The sequence below is a fragment of the Scyliorhinus canicula genome, chromosome 3 (genome assembly GCF_902713615.1).
Source record: "Scyliorhinus canicula chromosome 3, sScyCan1.1, whole genome shotgun sequence".
NCBI classification, from domain to species: domain Eukaryota; kingdom Metazoa; phylum Chordata; class Chondrichthyes; order Carcharhiniformes; family Scyliorhinidae; genus Scyliorhinus; species Scyliorhinus canicula.
In genome coordinates this window covers 21,902,581-21,922,946 of record NC_052148.1, presented here as the reverse complement: position 1 = coordinate 21,922,946, position 20,366 = coordinate 21,902,581, and the positions used below count along the sequence as shown (strand labels likewise).

General features: G+C 50.2%; 1 protein-coding gene across 1 annotated transcript in view; it reads left to right on the top strand.

Moving 5' to 3' along the window:
* The window catches only part of LOC119963856 (apolipoprotein L3-like), a 43,903-nt gene that overhangs the window by 9,091 nt on the left and 14,446 nt on the right, over positions 1–20,366 (top strand). Inside the window, exon 3 of the mRNA XM_038793210.1 lies at positions 19,801–19,828. Coding sequence (XP_038649138.1) covers positions 19,801–19,828 — 28 coding nt within the window. The remainder of the gene's footprint in view (positions 1–19,800; positions 19,829–20,366) is intronic.

The following is a 20,366-nucleotide window of genomic DNA, read 5'->3' as shown; positions in this document are numbered from 1 at the left end:
GCAGGACAGTACTCCACGGTGCAGGACAGTACTCCACGGTGCAGGACAGTACTTCACAGTGCAGTACAGTACTTCACAGTGCAGGACAGTACTCCACAGTGCAGTACAGTACTTCACAGTGCAGGACAGTACTCCACAGTGCAGTACAGTACTTCACAGTGCAGTACAGTACTCCACAGTGCAGGACAGTACTTCACAGTGCAGTACAGTACTTCACAGTGCAGGACAGTACTCCACAGTGCAGGACAGTACTCCACAGTGCAGTACAGTACTTCACAGTGCAGGACAGTACTCCATGCTGCAGGACAGTACTCCACGGTGCAGGACAGTACTCCACGGTGCAGGACAGTACTTCACGGTGCAGGACAGTACTCCACAGTGCAGTACAGTACTTCACAGTGCAGTACAGTACTTCACAGTGCAGGACAGTACTCCACAGTGCAGTACAGTACTTCACAGTGCAGGACAGTACTTCACGGTGCAGGACAGTACTCCACGGTGCAGGACAGTACTTCACGGTGCAGGACAGTACTCCACGGTGCAGTACAGTACTTCACAGTGCAGTACAGTACTTCACAGTGCAGGACAGTACTTCACGGTGCAGGACAGTACTCCACGGTGCAGGACAGTACTTCACGGTGCAGGACAGTACTCCACAGTGCAGGACAGTACTTCATGGTGCAGGACAGTACTCCACAGTGCAGGACAGTACTTCACAGTGCAGGACAGTACTTCACAGTGCAGGACAGTACTCCACAGTGCAGTACAGTACTTCACAGTGCAGGACAGTACTTCACGGTGCAGGACAGTACTCCACGGTGCAGGACAGTACTTCACGGTGCAGGACAGTACTCCACAGTGCAGGACAGTACTTCACGGTGCAGGACAGTACTCCACAGTGCAGTACAGTACTTCACAGTGCAGGACAGTACTCCACAGTGCAGGACAGTACTTCACAGTGCAGGACTGTACTCCACAGTGCAGGACAGTACTCCACAGTGCAGGACAGTACTCCACGGTGCAGGACAGTACTTCACAGTGCAGGACAGTACTCCACAGTGCAGTACAGTACTTCACAGTGCAGGACAGTACTCCACGGTGCAGTACAGTACTCCACGGTGCAGGACAGTACTCCACGGTGCAGGACAGTACTCCACAGTGCAGGACAGTACTCCACGGTGCAGGACAGTACTCCACGGTGCAGGACAGTACTCCACGGTGCAGGACAGTACTCCACAGTGCAGTACAGTACTTCACAGTGCAGGACAGTACTTCACAGTGCAGGACAGTACTCCACGGTGCAGTACAGTACTTCACAGTGCAGGACAGTACTCCACGGTGCAGGACAGTACTCCACGGTGCAGGACAGTACTTCACAGTGCAGGACAGTACTCCACAGTGCAGGACAGTACTCCACAGTGCAGGACAGTACTCCACGGTGCAGGACAGTACTTCACAGTGCAGGACAGTACTCCACGGTGCAGGACAGTACTTCACAGTGCAGGACAGTACTCCACAGTGCAGGACAGTACTTCACAGTGCAGGACAGTACTCCACGGTGCAGTACAGTACTTCACAGTGCAGGACAGTACTCCACGGTGCAGGACAGTACTTCACAGTGCAGGACAGTACTCCACGGTGCAGGACAGTACTTCACAGTGCAGGACAGTACTCCACGGTGCAGGACAGTACTTCACAGTGCAGGACAGTACTCCACGGTGCAGGACAGTACTTCACAGTGCAGGACAGTACTCCACAGTGCAGGACAGTACTCCACGGTGCAGGACAGTACTCCACGGTGCAGGACAGTACTTCACAGTGCAGGACAGTACTTCACGGTGCAGTACAGTACTTCACGGTGCAGGACAGTACTCCACGGTGCAGGACAGTACTCCACAGTGCAGGACAGTACTCCACGGTGCAGTACAGTACTTCACGGTGCAGGACAGTACTCCACGGTGCAGGACAGTACTCCACGGTGCAGGACAGTACTCCACGGTGCAGGACAGTACTCCACGGTGCAGTACAGTACTTCACGGTGCAGGACAGTACTCCACGGTGCAGGACAGTACTCCACAGTGCAGGAAAGTACTTCACAGTGCAGGACAGTACTCCACGGTGCAGGACAGTACTCCACGGTGCAGGACAGTACTCCACGGTGCAGTACAGTACTTCACGGTGCAGGACAGTACTCCACGGTGCAGGACAGTACTCCACAGTGCAGGAAAGTACTTCACAGTGCAGGACAGTACTCCACAGTGCAGGAAAGTACTTCACAGTGCAGGAAAGTACTTCACAGTGCAGGACAGTACTTCACAGTGCAGGACAGTACTTCACAGTGCAGGACAGTACTCCACAGTGCAGGACAGTACTCCACGGTGCAGGACAGTACTCCACGGTGCAGGACAGTACTTCACAGTGCAGGAAAGTACTTCACAGTGCAGGACAGTACTTCACAGTGCAGGACAGTACTCCACAGTGCAGGACAGTACTCCACGGTGCAGGACAGTACTCCACGGTGCAGGACAGTACTTCACAGTGCAGGACAGTACTCCACGGTGCAGGACAGTACTTCACAGTGCAGGACAGTACTCCACGGTGCAGGACAGTACTTCACAGTGCAGGACAGTACTCCACAGTGCAGGACAGTACTCCACGGTGCAGGACAGTACTCCACGGTGCAGGACAGTACTTCACAGTGCAGGACAGTACTTCACGGTGCAGTACAGTACTTCACAGTGCAGGACAGTACTTCACAGTGCAGGACAGTACTTCACAGTGCAGGACAGTACTTCACAGTGCAGGACAGTACTTCACGGTGCAGTACAGTACTTCACGGTGCAGGACAGTACTCCACAGTGCAGGACAGTACTCCACGGTGCAGTACAGTACTTCACGGTGCAGGACAGTACTCCACGGTGCAGGACAGTACTCCACGGTGCAGGACAGTACTCTCTGTGCAGGACAGTACTTCACGGTGCAGGACAGTACCCCACGGTGCAGGACAGTACTTCACAGTGCAGGACAGTACTCCACAGTGCAGGACAGTACTCCACGGTGCAGGACAGTACTTCACAGTGCAGGACAGGTACTCCACGGTGCAGGACAGTACTTCACGGTGCAGGACAGTACTCCACAGTGCAGGACAGGTACTCCACGGTGCAGGACAGTACTACACGGTGCGGGACAGTACTCCACGGTGCAGGACAGTACTCCACAGTGCAGGACAGTACTCCACGGTGCAGGACAGTACTCCACAGTGCAGGACAGTACTCCACAGTGCAGGACAGTACTTCACAGTGCAGGACAGTACTCCACGGTGCAGGACAGTACTCCACGGTGCAGGACAGTACTCCACGGTGCAGGACAGTACTCCACGGTGCAGGACAGTACTCCACGGTGCAGGACAGGTACTCCAATGTGCAGGACATATACTCTATGGTTTAGGACATATTCCATGGTGCAGGACATGTTTGCACTGATTGATGAATTTGGTGCATTTGAATGCTATAGTGAGAGTTTGGTGACTAATGTCTAGTCTTTCTTTTATTTAGTTAATTAACTTAAAAGTTGCTGTTTGGTTTAGAAGAAGGTGAATTTTAAATCAACTTTAAACAAAGGTTCTACTCGTAGGTACTTGCAGCTGGAGCTTGTTAATTTGTTAATTGGATTCGGCCAGTTTTCAGAGGCTAGATTTACAGTGTAAAAGGGATCCAGCTACAGTGCGAACAAAGTCTGAATTTGGTGCATTTGAGTGCCATAGTGAGAGTTTGGTGACTGAGGGAGTGCTGAATTTGGGTGCATTTGAGTGCTATAGTGAGAGTTTGGTGACTGAGGGAGTGCTGAATTTGGGTGCATTTGAGTGCTATAGTGAGAGTTTGGTGACTGAGCGAGTGCTGAATTTGGTGCATTTGAGTGCGACAGTGAGAGTTTGGTGACTGAGGGAGTGCTGAATTTGGGTGCATTTGAGTGCTATAGTGAGAGTTTGGTGACTGAGCGAGTGCTGAATTTGGTGCATTTGAGTGCGACAGTGAGAGTTTGGTGACTGAGGGAGTGCTGAATTTGGTGCACTTGAGTGCTATAGTGAGAGGTTGGTGACTGAGGGAGTGCTGAATTTGGGTTCATTTGAGTGCTATAGTGAGAGTTTGGTGACTGAGGGAGTTAGGTGAGGAGGGAACAAGGTGCTCCTTTCATTTTATTTCTGCAAAGAGCGAGAAGGGAGCCAGGAGTTTAGAGTGCAGCTGACTGGGAGCAGAGTCGGAGGGCGGAGGTCCAGTTGGTCCGCAGTGCAGCTATATTCTGTAAGGTAAGAGGGGATGGAGGCTAGGGCAGTTGCATGCTCCTCCTGTAGGATGTGGGTGGTGAGGGATACCACTGGTGTCCCCGCTGACTAACCCTGCGGGAAGTGCACCCAACTCCAGCTCCTCAGAGACCATGTTAGGGAACTGGAGCTGGAGCTGGATGAACTTCGGATGATCAGGGAGGCAGAGGGGGTAATAGAGAAGAGTTACAGGGAGGTAGCCACACCCAAGGTACAGGACAAGAGTAGCTGGGTTACAGTCAGGGGAAAGAAAACAAACAGGCAGACAGTGCAGGGATCCCTTGTGGTGTTCCCCTTCAAAACAAGTATACCGTTTTGGATGCTGTTGGGGATGACCTACCGGGGGAAGGCCCTAGCGGCCAGGTCTCTGGCACTGAGTCTGGCTCTGGGGCTCAGAAGGGAAGGTGGGAGAATAGAAAAGCAATAGTAATAGGAGATTCAATGGTTAGGGGAATAGATAGGAGATTCTGTGGTCGCGAGCGAGACTCCCGAAAGGTATGTTGCCTCCTGGATGCCAGGGCCAGGGATGTCTCGGATCGTGTCTTCAGGATCTTGAAGGGGGAGGGTGAGCAGCCAGAAGTCGTGGTGCACATTGGTACCAACGATGTAGGTAGGAAAAGGGGTGTGGCGGTAATAAACCAGTTTAGGGAGTGAGGCTGGAAATTAAAAGCCAGGACAGACAGAGTTGTCATCTCTGGTTTGTTGCCGGTGCCACGTGATAGCGAGGCTAGGAATAGGGAGAGAGTGCAGTTGAACACGTGGCTGCAGGAATGGCGTAGGAGGGAGGGCTTTGGGTATTTGGATAATTGGAGCACATTCTGGGGAAGGTGGGACCTTTACAAGCAGGATGGGTTGCATCTGAACCAGAGGGGCACCAATATCCTGGGAGGCAGGTTTTCCAGTACTCATCGGAAGGGTTTAAGCTAATTTGGCAGGGGAATGGGAACCGGATTAGTAGTCCAGAAACGAAGGTAGCTGATGTTCAGGACTCCAAAGCGTGTAGTGAGGCAGTGGGGAAGGGAACACTTACAAAGGAGAGTACTTGCAGGCAAGGAGATGGGTTGAAGTGTGTATACTTCAACGGAAGAAGCATCAGGAATAAGGTGGGTGAACGTAAGGCATGGATCGGTACTTGGGACTACGATGTGGTGGCCATCACAGAAACTTGGATAGAAGACGGGCAGAAATGGTTGTTGGAGGTTCCTGGTTATAGATGTTTCAATAAGATTAGGGAGGATGGTATAAGAGGTGGGGGGTGGCATTGTTAATTAGAGATAGTATAACAGCTGCAGAAAGGCAGTTCGAGGAGGATCTGCCTACTGAGGTAGTATGGATTGAAGTCAGAAATACAAAAGGTGCAGTCACCTTGTTGGGAGTTTTCTATAGGCCCCCCAATAGCAGCAGAGATGTGGAGGAACAAATGGGGAAACAGATTTTGGAAAGGAGCAGAAGTCACAGGGTAGTAGTCATGGGTGACTTCAACTTCCCAAACATTGAGTGGAAACTCTTTAGATCAAATAGTTTGGATGGGGTGGGGTTTGTGCAGGGTGTCCAGGAAGCTTTTCTAACACAGTATGTAGATTGTCCAACCAGAGGGGAGGCCATATTGGATTTGGTACTTGGTCATGAACCAGGGCAAGTGATAGATTTGTTAGTGGGGGAGCTTTTTGGAGATAATGACCACAATTCTGTGACTTTCACTTTAGTAATGGAGAGGGATAGGTGTGTGCAACAGGGCAAGGTTTACAATTGGGGGAAGGATAAATACGATGCTGTCAGACAAGAGGGCAGCACGGTAGCATTGTGGATAGCACAATCGCTTCACAGCTCCAGGGTCCCAGGTTTGATTCCGGCTTGGGTCACTGTCTGTGCGGAGCCTGCACATCCTCAGCGTGTGTGCATGGGTTTCCTCCGGGTGCTCCGGTTTTCTCCCACAGTCCAAAGATGTGCGGGTTAGGTGGATTGGCCGTGATAAATTGCCCTTAGTGTCCAAAACTGCCCTTAGTGTTGGGTGGGGTTACTGGGTTATGGGGATAGGGTGGAGGTGTTGAGCTTGGGTAATGTGCTCTTTCCAGGAGCCGGTGCAGACCCGATGGGCCGAATAGCCTCCTTCTGCACTGTAAATTCTATGAATTGAAGTGCATAAGTTGGGAACAGAGGCTGTCAGGGAAGGACACAAGTGAAATGTGGAACTTGTTCAAGGAACAGGTACTGCGTGTCTTTGATATGTATGTCCCTGTCAGGCAGGGAAGAGATGGCCGAGTGAGGGAACCATGGTTGACAAGAGAGGTTGAATGCCTTGTTAAGAGGAAGAAGGAGACTTATGTAAGGCTGAAGAAACAAGGTTCAGACAGGGCGCTGGAGGGATAGAGGATAGCCAGGAGGGAACTGAAGAAAGGGATTAGGAGAGCTAAGAGAGGGCATGAAAAATCTTTGGAGGGTAGGATCAAGGAAAATCCCAAGGCCTTTTACACATATTTGAGAAATATGAGAATGACCAGAGCGAGGGTAGGTCCGATCAAGGACAGTAGTAGGAGATTGTGTATTGAGTCTGAAGAGATAGGGGAAGTCTTGAACGAGTACTTTTCTTCAGTATTTACAAATGAGAGGGGCCATATTGTTGGAGAGGACAGTGTGAAACAGACTGGTAAGCTCGAGCAGATACTTGTTAGGAAGGAAGATGTGTTGGGCATTTTGAAAAACTTGAGGATAGACAAGTCTCCTGGGCCTGACGGGATATATCCAAGGATTCTATGGGAAGCAAGAGATTAAATTGCAGAGCCGTTGGCAATGATCTTTTCGTCCTCGCTGTCAACAGGGGTAGTACCAGAGGATTGGAGAGTGGCGAATGTCGTGCCCCTGTTCAAAAAAGGGAATAGGGATAACCCTGGGAATTACAGGCCAGTGAGTCTTACTTCGGTAGTAGGCAAAGTAATGGAAAGGGTACTGAGGGATAGGATTTCTGAGCATCTGGAAAGACACTGCTTGATTAGGGATAGTCAGCACGGATTTGCGAGGGGTAGGTCTTGCCTTACAAGTCTTATTTAATTCTTTGAGGAGGTGACCAAGCATGTGGATGAAGGTAAAGCAGTGGATGTAGTGTACATGGATTTTTCATAAGGCATTTGCTAAGATTCCCCATGGTAGGCTTATGCAGAAAGTAAGCAGGCATGGGATAGTGGGAAATTTGGCTAGTTGGATAACGAACTGGCTAACCAATGGAAGTCAGAGAGTGGTGGTAGATGGCAAATATTCAGCCTGGAGCCTAATTACCAGTGGCGTACTGCAGGATTCATTTCTGTGTCCTCTGGTGTTTGTGATTTTCATTAATGACTTGGATGAGGGAGTTGAAGGTTGGATTAGTAAATTTGCAGACAATACGAAGATTGGTGGAGTTGTGGATAGTGAGGAGGGCTGTTGTCGGCTGCAAAGAGACATAGGTAGGATGCAGAGCTGGGCTGAGAAGTGGCAGATGGAGTTTAACCCTGAAAAGTGTGAGGTTGTCCATTTTGAAAGGACAAATATGAATGCGGAATACAGAGTTAACGGTAGTGTTCTTGGCAATGTGGAGCAGAGAGATCTTGGGGTCTATGTTCATAGATCTTTGAAAGTTGCCACTCAAGTGGATAGAGCTGTGAAGAAGGCCTGTGGCGTGCTAGCGTTCATTAGCAGAGGGATTGAATTTAAGAGCCGTGAGGTGATGATGCAGCTGTACAAAGCCTTGGTCAGGCCACATTTGGAGTACTGTGTACAGTTCTGGTCGCCTCATTTGCGGAAGGATGTGGAAGCTTTGGAAAAGGTGCAAAGGAGATTTACCAGGATGTTGCTTGGAATGGAGAGTAGGTCTTACGAGGAAAGGTTGAGGGTGCTAGGCCTTTCCTCATTAGAACGGAGAAGGATGAGGGGCGACTTGATAGAGGTTTATAAGATGATCTGGGGAATAGGTAGAGTAGACAGTCAGAGACTTTTTCCCCAGGTGGAAGAAACCATTACAAGAGGACATAAATTTAAGGTGAATGGTGGAAGATATAGGGGGGATGTCAGAGGTAGGTTCTTTACCCAGAGGGCAGTGGGGGCATTGAATGCACTGCCTGTGAAAGTAGTTGAGTTGGAAACATTAGGGACCTTCAAGCGGCTATTGGATAGGTACATGGATTACGGTAGAATAATGGAGTGTAGATTAATTTGTTCTTAAGGGCAGCACCAAAGCATTGTGGATAGCACAATTGCTTCACAGCTCCAGGGTCCAGGTTCGATTCCGGCTTGGGTCACTGTCTGTACGGAGTCTCCATACCCTCCCCGTGTGTGCATGGGTTTCCTCCGGGTGCTCCGGTTTCCTCCCACAGTCCAAAGATGTGCAGGTTAGGTGGATTGGCCATGATAAAATGCCCTTAGTGTCCAAAATTTCCCTTAGTGTTGGATGGGGTTACTGGGCTATGGGAATAGGGTGGAGGTGTTGACCTTGGGTAGGGTGCTCTTTCCAAGAGTCGGTGCAGACTTGATGGGCCGAATAGCCTCCTTCTGCACTGTAAATTCTATGATAATCTATGATTAATCTCGGACAAAGGTTTGTCACAACATCGTGGGCCGAAGGGGCCGTTCTGTGCGGTATTTTTCTATGTTCTATGTACTCCATGGTGCAGGACATGTGCTCCATGGTGCAGGACATGTGCTCCATGGTGCAGGCCATGCACTCCATGGTGTGGGACATGTACTCCAACATATGTACTCCATGGTGCATGACATGTACACCATGGTGCAGGACATGCACTCCATGGTGTGGGACATGTACTGCAACATATGTACTCCATGGTGCATGACATGTACTCCATGGTGCAGGACATGTACTCCATGGTGCAGGACATGTATCCATGGTACAGGACATGCACTCCATGGCGTAGGACATGTACTCCATGGTGCAGGACATGTACTCCATGGTGTAAGACATGTACTCCATGGTGCAGGACATGTACTCCATGGTGCAGGACATGTACTCCATGGTGTAAGACATGTACTCCATGGTGCAGGACATGTACTCCATGGTGCAGGACATGTACTCCATGGCGTAGGACATGTATTCCATGGTGCAGGACATGTACTCCATGGTGTAAGACATGTACTCCATGGTGCAGGACATGTACTCCATGGTGTAAGACATGTATTCCATGGTGCAGGACATGTACTCCATGGTGCAGGACATGTACTCCATGGTGTAAGACATGTACTCCATGGTGCAGGACATGTACTCCATGGTGCAGGACATGTACTCCATGGTGTAGGACATGTACTCCATGGTGCAGGACACATACTCCATGGTGCAGGACATGTACTCCATGGTGCAGGACACATACTCCATGGTGCAGGACATGTACTCCATGGTGCAGGACATGTACTCCATGGTGCAGGACATGTACTCCATGGTGTAAGACATGTACTCCATGGTGCAGGACATGTACTCCATGGTGCAGGACATGTACTCCATGGTGCAGGACATGTACTCCATGGTGTAAGACATGTACTCCATGGTGCAGGACATGTACTCCATGGTGCAGGACATGTACTCCATGGTGCAGGACATGTATTCCATGGTGTAAGACATGTACTCCATGGTGCAGGACATGTACTCCATGGTGCAGGACATGTACTCCATGGTGCAGGACATGTACTCCATGGTGCAGGACATGTACTCCATGGTGCAGGACATGTACTCCATGGTGCAGGACATGTACTCCATGGTGCAGGACATGTACTCCATGGTGCAGGACATGTATTCCATGGTGTAAGACATGTACTCCATGGTGCAGGACATGTACGCCATGGTGCAGGACATGTATTCCATGGTGCAGGACACATACTCCATGGTGTAAGACATGTACTCCAACACATGTACTCCATGGTGTAAGACATGTACTCCAACACATGTACTCCATGGTGTTGGACATGTACTCCAACACATGTACTCCATGGTGTAAGACATGTACTCCAACACATGTACTCCATGGTGTAAGACATGTACTCCAACACATGTACTCCATGGTGTTGGACATGTACTCCATGGTGTAGGACATGCACTCCATGGTGTAGGACATGTACTCCATGGTGTAGGACATGCACTCCATGGTGCAGGACATGTACTCCATGGTGCAGGACATGCACTCCATGGTGCAGGACATGTACTCCATGGTGCAGGACATGTACTCCATGGTGCAGGACATGTACTCCACGGTGCAGGACATGCACTCCATGGTGCAGGACATGTACTCCATGGTGCAGGACATGTCTCCCATCGTGCAGGACATGTACTCCAAGGTGCAGGACATGTACTCCATGGTGCAGGACATGTACTCCAAGGTGCAGGACATGTACTCCATGGTGTAGGACATGTACTCCAAGGTGCAGGACATGTACTCCATGGTGCAGGACATGGACTCCAAGGTGCAGGACATGTACTCCATGGTGCAGGACATGTACTCCATGGTGCAGGACATGTACTCCAAGCTGCAGGACATGTACTCCATGGTGTAAGACATGTACTCCAAGGTGCAGGACATGTACTCCATGGTGCAGGACATGTACTCCATGGTGTAGGACATGTACTCCATGGTGCAGGACATGTACTCCATGGTGCAGGACATGTACTCCATGGTGCAGGACATGTACTCCATGGTGCAGGACATGTACTCCATGGTGCAGGACATGTACTCCAAGGTGCAGGACATGCACTCCAAGGTGCAGGACATGTACTCCAAGCTGCAGGACATGTACTCCATGGTGTAAGACATGTACTCCAAGGTGCAGGACATGTACTCCATGGTGTAGGACATGTACTCCATGGTGCAGGACATGTACTCCATGGTGCAGGACATGTACGCCATGGTGCAGGACATGTACTCCATGGTGCAGGACATGTACTCCATGATGCAGGACATGCACTCCATGGTGCAGGACATGTACTCCATGATGCAGGACATGCACTCCCTTGTGCAGGACATGTACTCCAAGGTGCAGGACATGGACTCCAAGGTGTAGCACATGTCTCCCATTGTGCAGGACATGTACTCCAAGGTGTAGCACATGTACTCCATGGTGCACGACATGTACCCCCTGGTTAAGGTCATGTACTCAATGGTTTAGCACCTGTATTCCATGGTGCAGGGCATGTAATCCACGGTATTACCCGCCTCCATGGCCACGTCCCCTTTCCAGCCCCACCCATTGGCAGTGTCCCTTGGCAATGCCAGCGCGCCAGCCCCCTAACCACCCTTGGGGCTCCAATGGCCTCCCAAGACCCCTTGGCATGGTCATCAGGTCAGGGGTTCTCCGCTGCGAACCTGCCTCGGCACCACTACCAGCGACAAGACAGAATTTGGAGTTCAGCCAAATCTCCACTCGCTGCATCGGAGTTGGAGAATGCTGCCAGCGTTAAGGAATGGTTAATCCTGCTCTCCGTTGAGGGACACCCGGGCCTGTCTGCTCCATTCTGGAGACGAAGTGCTGCCGCCGGAAGAGAATTTCTGTACCTTCTGCTGCCACTGGGTGTGCCGGCCACAGGCAATTCAGTCGATGTTAATAACGCAGCACGCAGGCCTCGTGCAGCCCCGGTGGAGTCTGATTTGCTGGGGTCGGGGTGAGCCCTCACTGTTGGAGCAGCTTTGAAACGCTCCCCTCACTACTGCCTCCCCTTTCAGCCAAGAAGGTGGCTGCACAAAGTGCTGCCCCAAGGTTCCTGGATGCAGAACTGTACATACTGCTGGTAGAGGAGAAGTGGGTCACCCTCTTCCCCAGGATGGGGTGAAGACTCACGTCCGTGGTTTAGATGGGGCCTGGGATGAGGTGGCAGAGGCTGCGAGCGCTGCCTCACCAGGTGGGCCGGCACGCAATGCCGGAAAAAGGTGAACGACCACCTTAGATCAGTTCAGGTGCGTAATCGCCTCTGTGCCCCTGGCATCACTACCGCCCCTCACCCCTCACTTCTGTCCCAATCATCTAAAGGCTGACAACATTCCGCTGCCTGCATCTCCCTCACAACCTACCCTCAACAAGCCCCCAGTACATGTCTTGTCCTCTTTGGCCAGAAGCCTTGCACACACATGCTGCAAACCATAAAGCCTGCAGCCCAGCATCTCAATTGGTCCAGGTGTCGCCTGGCAGAAATCCCCTTGTTGTGCGCAGAGTGGTATGGTAGCTAACATGGAAGCATGAGAGAGAAAATACTGGAAAATCTCAGCAGGTCTGACTGAGTTTGTGCAGAGAGAAGGGAGCTGACACCTCAGTCATCTGGACTCCGAACTTGATTAGCAAGTTCGCGGATGACATCAAGGTTGGTTGAGTGGCAGATAGTGTTGAGGATTGTCAGAAGATACAGCAGAACATGGATAGGTTGGAGACTTGGGCAGAGAAATAGCAAATGGAGTTTAATCCAGACAAATGTGAGATAATGCATTTTGGTAGGTCTAACATAGAGGGGAAATATCCGTAAATGGCAAAACTCTTAGAAATATAGAAATTCAGAGAGATCTGGAGGTACAGGTCCACAGATCTTTGAAGGTGGGAACACAAGTGGACAAGGTAGTCAAGAAAGCATATGGAATGCTTGCCTTCATTGGAGGGGGCATCGAGTATAAAAACTGGCAAGTCATGCTGCAGTTGTATAGAACCTTGGTACGGCCGCAGTTTGTATATTGCGCACAATTCTGGTCGCCACACTACCAGAAGGATGTGGAGGCTTTGGAGAGGGTGCAGAAGAGGATGTTGCCTGGTCTGGGAGGGTGTTAGCTATGTGGAGAGGCTGAATAGATTCGGACTGTTTTCATTAGGAAGACGGAGGTTGAGGGGTGATCTGATAGAGGTCTACAAAATTATGAGGGGCATGGATAGAGTGGATGGGCAGGCACTCTTTCCCAGGGTGGAGGGGTCAGTCACCAGGGGGCGTAGGTTTAATTCTATGGGGTGAAGTTTAGAGGAGACGTGCGAGGCAAGTTTTTTTACACAGAGGGTGGTGAGTGCCTGGAACGCGTTGCCAGGGGAGGTTGTGGAAGCAGATACATTAACGGCGTTCAAAAGGCATCTTGACAAATCCTTGGACAGGATGGGTATAGAGGGATAGGGCAAAAGGAAGTGCTGAGGGTTTTGGCCAAGGAACTGGGCAGACCCTGTGGGTGGCCCATCCTCTCAACCCTATCCCCCGTACGCCCGAATTTCCCCACCACCGCCACCCCAGGGGTTCGATGGATTGGCCAGCTCACATGCACGCAGCACCCAGGTGGCGAGTGGAAAGTGCTACCGTGGGCAGGAGGCAGACATTGTCAAACGATGTGGAGCACCAGAGCTCATCACAGAATGGGTTGTCATCATCCTCCATCCCATGGACCAGACCCGCTGTTACTGTCAACCCAGGGCCAGTACCCCATAGTGCGACAGGTATGCACCACGGAATGAGTTGTAGGCGGGGTTGGGGGGGGGGGGGGGGGGAGTGCAGTAAGGGGGTGTGGGAGTTGGATACAGTGTCCGTGCCTCTGGCCAGTCCACCCCCCCACCCCCAGACGGTGAACCTGGAGACGATCAGAGTGTCCCCTGTGCATTGACCTGGGCGCACATATCGTGCGGACTCCCTTGCCTGCCTGGGTCCCATGTCCTGCTCATCGCCCCCCTCCCCTGCATCCTCCTTGTCAGACAAGGCCTGCCATTCATCCTCCTCCTCCAACACGTTGCCCCCCTGCTGTGTAATGTTGTGGAGGATGCAGCAGGCCACCATGATGTGGGCAATCCTCCCAGCATCATACTGGAAGGCCCCTCAAAGCGATCCAGGCACCTGGACTGCATCTTGCGGATGCCGAAGCACCTCTCGATCACGCTCCTGGTCGCTGTATGGGCATCGTTGTAGCGGGTCTCCATGTCGGTCTGTGGCCTCCGATAGGCGTCATCAACCATGACTGGTGGATAACCCCTGTCACCCAGGAACCAATACCCCAGCCGGGGGATGGGCGGTGGGGGCTTCTCGAACATGTCAAGATTCATGGAGTGTGCCAGGATGAAGGCGTCGTGAACACTGCCCGGGTACCGGGCACAGATGTGTATGATGTGCAGCTGATGGTCACATATCAGCTGCATGTTCATCGAGTGGAACCCTTCAGTTGGTGCAGAGCGGATTGTCATCTGCAGGTGCCCCTAGGGGGGCACGCAACCCGTCGATCACCCCCTGGACCTGGGGAATACCAGCGATGGTGGCGAAATACACCCGTGTATTCTGGTGGTCTGGGTCCACATTGAAATAGATGCATTGTGCCACACAGGCATACAGAGCCTCTATAACAGCGCAGATGCACCTGTGCATCGAGCGCTGTGAGATCCTGGACAGGGCCCCACTCAGCACTTGATTGACCCCGTCGCATAAACATTCAGGGTGATCGTCACCTTGATGGCCACATGGAGCAGGTGTCCTTTCCCCACACCCCAGCGGTGCCAGGTGTGCCATGATCTGGCAGATATGTCACACTGTCTCCATGTTCAGCCGGAGTCTACGACGGCATGCCCGGCACGGCAAGCCCTCAAAAGACAGGCGATGCCGGTCACGCAAGACCTCATGCGGTGTCTCCTTGGCACCTCCTGCTCCTCGGCCTGTTGGGCAGCTCACTCTCCATCCAGGACGGCTGCCAGCTGCCCCTCTGCTGCCCACCCCACTCGCCCCACTGCTGCCCGCTCTGCTGCTACAGTATCATCCTCGTACTGCCGCAGGGCATCTCCCAGGGCTGCAGCGATTAGTGGAAGGCCACCATTGCTGATTGAATTCCAATATCCATTGTCGGCAGGGGGTGAAAGGCTGACATGTTAGCATGGTGCATAACCCTGTGCCCAACCAGGTCCAAAGGGTGACACGGTGGCCCCAGTTGGCACTGTGGGCTCCGCCCCCGCAAGTCCACCCCCATCTCTGCACCCTTGGACCCATTGGTGGCCAGCATCGTGGGGGCTACTGGCCCTGGTGCCCGTCCCTGATGCCAAGGTGCCATCGGCTCTGCCCTTGCCAGTCGTATGCACCATGGCCCCCTTGGGGCTACTGTGAGTGTTGCCCTGGGTTGGCTGCCGGTGGGTGGTGGCCATGTGGTGGTAGCGTGGCAGGGGTGTGGGGTGTGTGAAGGAGGGAAGGGTGCGACAGTGGGGCAGCCCATATGGCCAGTATCAGTGGGTACACAGCAAGATGGCCGGGGTAATGGTAGTCCGGCCCAGTCCCATAGGGGGTCACCCCGGAACTCGGCCTGTTTCCCCATCACCTCACCTCTCCTCCTCCTCCAATCAAAGAACAAAGAACAAAGGAAATTACAGCACAGGAACAGGCCCTTCAGCCCTCCCAGCCTGCGCTGATCCAGATCCTTTATCTAAACCTGTCGCCTATTTTCCAAGGATCTACTTCACTCTGTTCCCCACCCGTTCATATACCGGTCCAGATGCATCTTAACTGATGCTATCGTGCCTGCCTCTACCACCTCCGCTGGCACCTCCTTTAACCTGGTGTTGTAAGACTTCTTACTCCACTGGCAAAGCGTTCCAGGCACCCACCACTCTCTGCGTAAAAACACTTTTCACGCACATCTCTCTTAACCTTTCCTCCACTCACCTTGAAATCGTGACCCCTTGTAATTGACACCCCCACTTTTGGAAAAAGCTTGTTACTATCCACCCTGTCCATACCTCTCATAATTTTGTAGACCTCAATCAGGTTCCCCCCTCAACTTCCCTCTTTCCAATAAAAACAATCCTAATCTACTTAACCTTTCTTCACAACTATCACCCTCCATACCAGGCAACATCCTGGTCAACTTTCTCTGCACCCTCTCTAAAGCATCCACATCCTTCTGGTAATGTGGCGACCAGAACTGCACGCAGTATTCCAAACGTGGCCTAACCAAAGTCCTATACAACTGTACCATGACCTGCTGACTCCTGTGCTCAATACCCCGTCCGATGAAGGCAAGCATGCTGTATGCCTTCTTGACCACTCTGTCGACCTGCGTTGCCACCTTCAGGATACAATGGACCTGCACTCCCAGATCTCTCTGTACATCATTTTTCCCCAGGACACTTCCATTGACCATATTGTCCGCTCTTGAATTGGATCTTCCAAAATGCATCATCTAGCATTTGCCTTGATTGAACGCCATCTGCCATTTCTCTGCCCAACTCTCGAATCTATCTATATTTTGCTGTATTCTCTGACACTCCTTCTCGCTATCTGCAACTCCACCAATCTTAGTATCATCTGCAAACTTGCTAATCAGACCACCTATACCTTCGTCCTGATCATTTATGTATATCACAAACAACAGTGGTCCGAGCACGGAACCTTGTGGAACACCACTAGTCACCTTTCTCCATTTTGAGACACTCCCTTCCACCACTACTCTCTGTCTCCTGTTTTCCAGCCAGTTCTTTATCCATCTAGCTAGTACACCCTGAACCCCATGCAACTTCACTTGTTCCATCAACCTGCCATGGGAAACTTTATCAAACGCCTTACTGAAGTCCATGTATATGACATCTACAGCCCTTCCCTTATCAATTAACTTTGTCACTTCCTTAAAGAATTCTATTAGGTTTGTAAGGCATGACCTTCCCTGCACAAAACCATTTTGCCTATCACTGATAAGTCTATTTTCTTCCAAATGTGAATAGATCCTATCCCTCAGTATCTTCTCCAACATTTTGCCTACCACTGACGTCAAGCTCACAGGTCTATAATTCCCTGGATTATCCCTGCTACCCTTCTTAAACAAAGGGACAACATTAGCAATTCTCCAGTCCCCCGGGACCTCACCCATGCTCAAGGATGCTGCAAAGATATCTGTTAAGGTCCCAGCTATTTCGTCCCTCGCTTCTCTCAGTAACCTGGGATAGATTCCATCCGGTCCTGGGGACTTGTCCACCTTAATGCCTTTTAGAATACCCAAAACTTCCCCCTTCCTTATGCCGACTTGACCTAGAGTATTTGAACATCCATCCCTAGCCTCAACATCCGTCATGTCCCTCTCCTTGGTGAATACCGATGCAAAGTACTCATTAAGAATCTCACCCATTTCCTCTGACTCCACGCATAAATTCCCTCTTTTGTCTTTGAGTGGGCCAATCCTTTCTCTAGTTACCCTCTTGCTCCTTATATACGAATAAAAGGCTTTGGGATTTTCCTTAACCCTATTAGCCAAAGATATTTCATGACCCCTTTAAGCCCTCTTTATTGCGCGTTTGAGATTTGTCTTACTTTCCCGATATTCCTCCAAAGCTTCATCAGTTTTAAGTCGCCTAGATCTTATGTATGCTTCCTTTTTCATCTTAGCTAGTCTCACAATTCCACCTGTCATCCCTGGTTCCCTAATCTTGCCATTTCTATCCCTCATTTTCACAGGGACATGTCTGTCCTGCACTCTAACCAACCTTTCCTTAAAAGACTCCCACATTTCAAATGTGGATTTACCCTTAAACAGCTGCTTCCAATCCACATTCCCTAGCTCCTGCTGAATTTTGTTATACTCGGTCTTTCCCCAATTTAGCACTCTTCCTTTTGGACCACTCTCGTCTTTGTTGATGAGTATTCTAAAACTTACGGAATTGTGGTCGCTATTCCCAAAGTAATCACCGACTGAAACGTCAACCACCTGGCCGGGATCATTCCCCAATACCAGGTCCAGTATGGCCCCTTCCCGAGTTGGACTATTTACATACTGCTCTAAAAACTCTCCTGGATGCTCCTTACAAATTCTGCTCCATCTACGCCTCCAGCACTACATGAGTCCCATTTAATGTTGGGGAAGTTAAAATCTCCCATCACGACCACCCTATTGCTTCTACATTTTTCTATAATCTGTCTGCATATTTGTACCACTACTTCACGCTCGCTTTTGGGAAGCCTGTACTAAAGTCCCAACAATGTTACTGCACCCTTCCTATTTCTTAGCTCCACCCATATTGCCTCAGTGCTCAAACCCTCCATCGTGCCCTCCTTAATCACAGCTGTGATATCATCTCTGACTAGTAATGCAACTCCTCCATCCCTTTTACCTCCTTCTCTATCCCTCCTGAAGCATCTATACCCTGGGATATTTAGTTGCCAGTCTTGTCCTTCCCACAATCAAGTCTCATCATATTCCCAGGTACTAATCCAAGCCCTAAATTCATCTGCCTTACCTGTTACACTTCTCGCATTAAAACAAATGCACCTCAGACCACCTGTCCCTTTGCGTTCATCATCTCTTCCCTGTCTACTCTTCCCCTTAGTCACATTGAGTTTATTATCTAGTACCTTGCTGGCTTTAGTTGCTGCCTCTTTACTGACCTCTAACTTCCTAATCTGGTTCCCATCCCTCTGGCAAGTCCAGCCAGTGTCCGGCCCAGCAGCCCGCAGTCGCTCCTCTCTGTGTCCTACCTCCTCTCTCTCTCTTTAATCAGACACCACATTGGTTTGACGGTTTTTAAAAGCACAAGTGAACCGCGCTATCGGGAACTCGGCCCATTGGAGGCGAATTGCGGAGGTCCTGGAGAATACCAGTTCTGGCCCGCGAATGATATGGAAACGGTGTTTACTGTCTGTGCATTCTGGTACGCATTGACATCGATGTCGAGGTGATGGAGATTTGCGATTTTGCGCCAAATTGGTTCCCGCCGCTATTCTAGCATGGTGGTTAGCATAAATGCTTCACAGCTCCAGGGTCCCAGGTTCGATTCCCGACTGGGCCAATGTCTGTGCGGAGTCTGCACGTCCTCCCCGTGTGTGCGTGGGTTTCCTCCGGGTGCTCCGGTTTCCTCCCACAGTCCAAAGATGTGTGGGTTAGGTGGATTGGCCATGCTAAATTGCCTGTAGTCCTAAAAAGTAAGGTTAAGGGGGGGGGGGTTGTTGGGTTACGGGTATAGGGTGGATACGTGGGTTTGAGTAGGGTGATCATTGCTCGGCACAACATCGAGGGCCAAAGGGCCTGTTCTGTGCTGTACTGTTCTATGTTCTATGTTCTATGTTCTATTCTGCGGTTGGAACCTATTCCCCTTCCCAATCGCGATTCCAGCATCGGCAAACGGAGAATCCCGCTGCTGAAGCTTGCGATTTAAATCAGATTTTTGGTTGGTTCCCAGCACAGCACAATTGTTTAGAGGCAGCTTTCACTTTTGGCATTTTCCAGCAAACCCTTACCTGTACATTTCCCAGAGCAATTTCCCAGCTAATCTGTGAGTTACCCATGGGTCTGACTGTGAAGAACCTGGAGGCTAAGGTCCATTGATATTGTCAAATAAATGAGTGTGGGAGGAGACTTGTGCAGAATGAATTCCAGTATAAACTAGTCAAAACAAATGGCTTGTTTCTGTGGGGTAGGTTCTGTATAATTCTCTGTAAAATAGACGTCAGACTGAGTCTAACTGTCCAACTGTGATACAGAATAATATATGTCTGGCAGATTCATTTCTCTGGAACTAATAATGCTTTTGTATAATTTCTTCAACAGATGAAGACTCAGGCACACAAACGTCCAGGTATATACCCATTTATGCAACACTTGTGTGGGTGAATTGCTTTTAATTATAACTGGATCATTCATCTTTTCTCCAATATTTAGAAGTTACAGTATAGAAAGAGATCATTTAGCCCAACCGCTTCTTGTTGGCATTTACATTCACAAGTAATCAAAAATGTCCAATCACATTCCTTGTGCTTCCCCATTTGGATTGTTATGGGCCAGAGCTTAGAAGCTCCAAAGTGTATTCTGAAGCTCACCTGACCTAAACTTTGATGTTGAATTTGGCTGGGATGAGCACAAGACCTTCACTTCAGGTGTGACTCATCAGACTTCCGAAGCTCTTTTATCAAAACAAAGTTTATTATAAGAATGTAGTTAACATATTTAAAACAGAATTTGTTCTCAATTTCAAACTTGAAAAAAACACAACAGCTACAGTAATCCATGTATATAAATAATTCTTTTTTTTTTGGAAATGTTTTTTATTGAGTTTTCATATTTTATATTCAACAAATTACAAATTATTAGAAGAAAAAAAACACGCAAAAATTTAC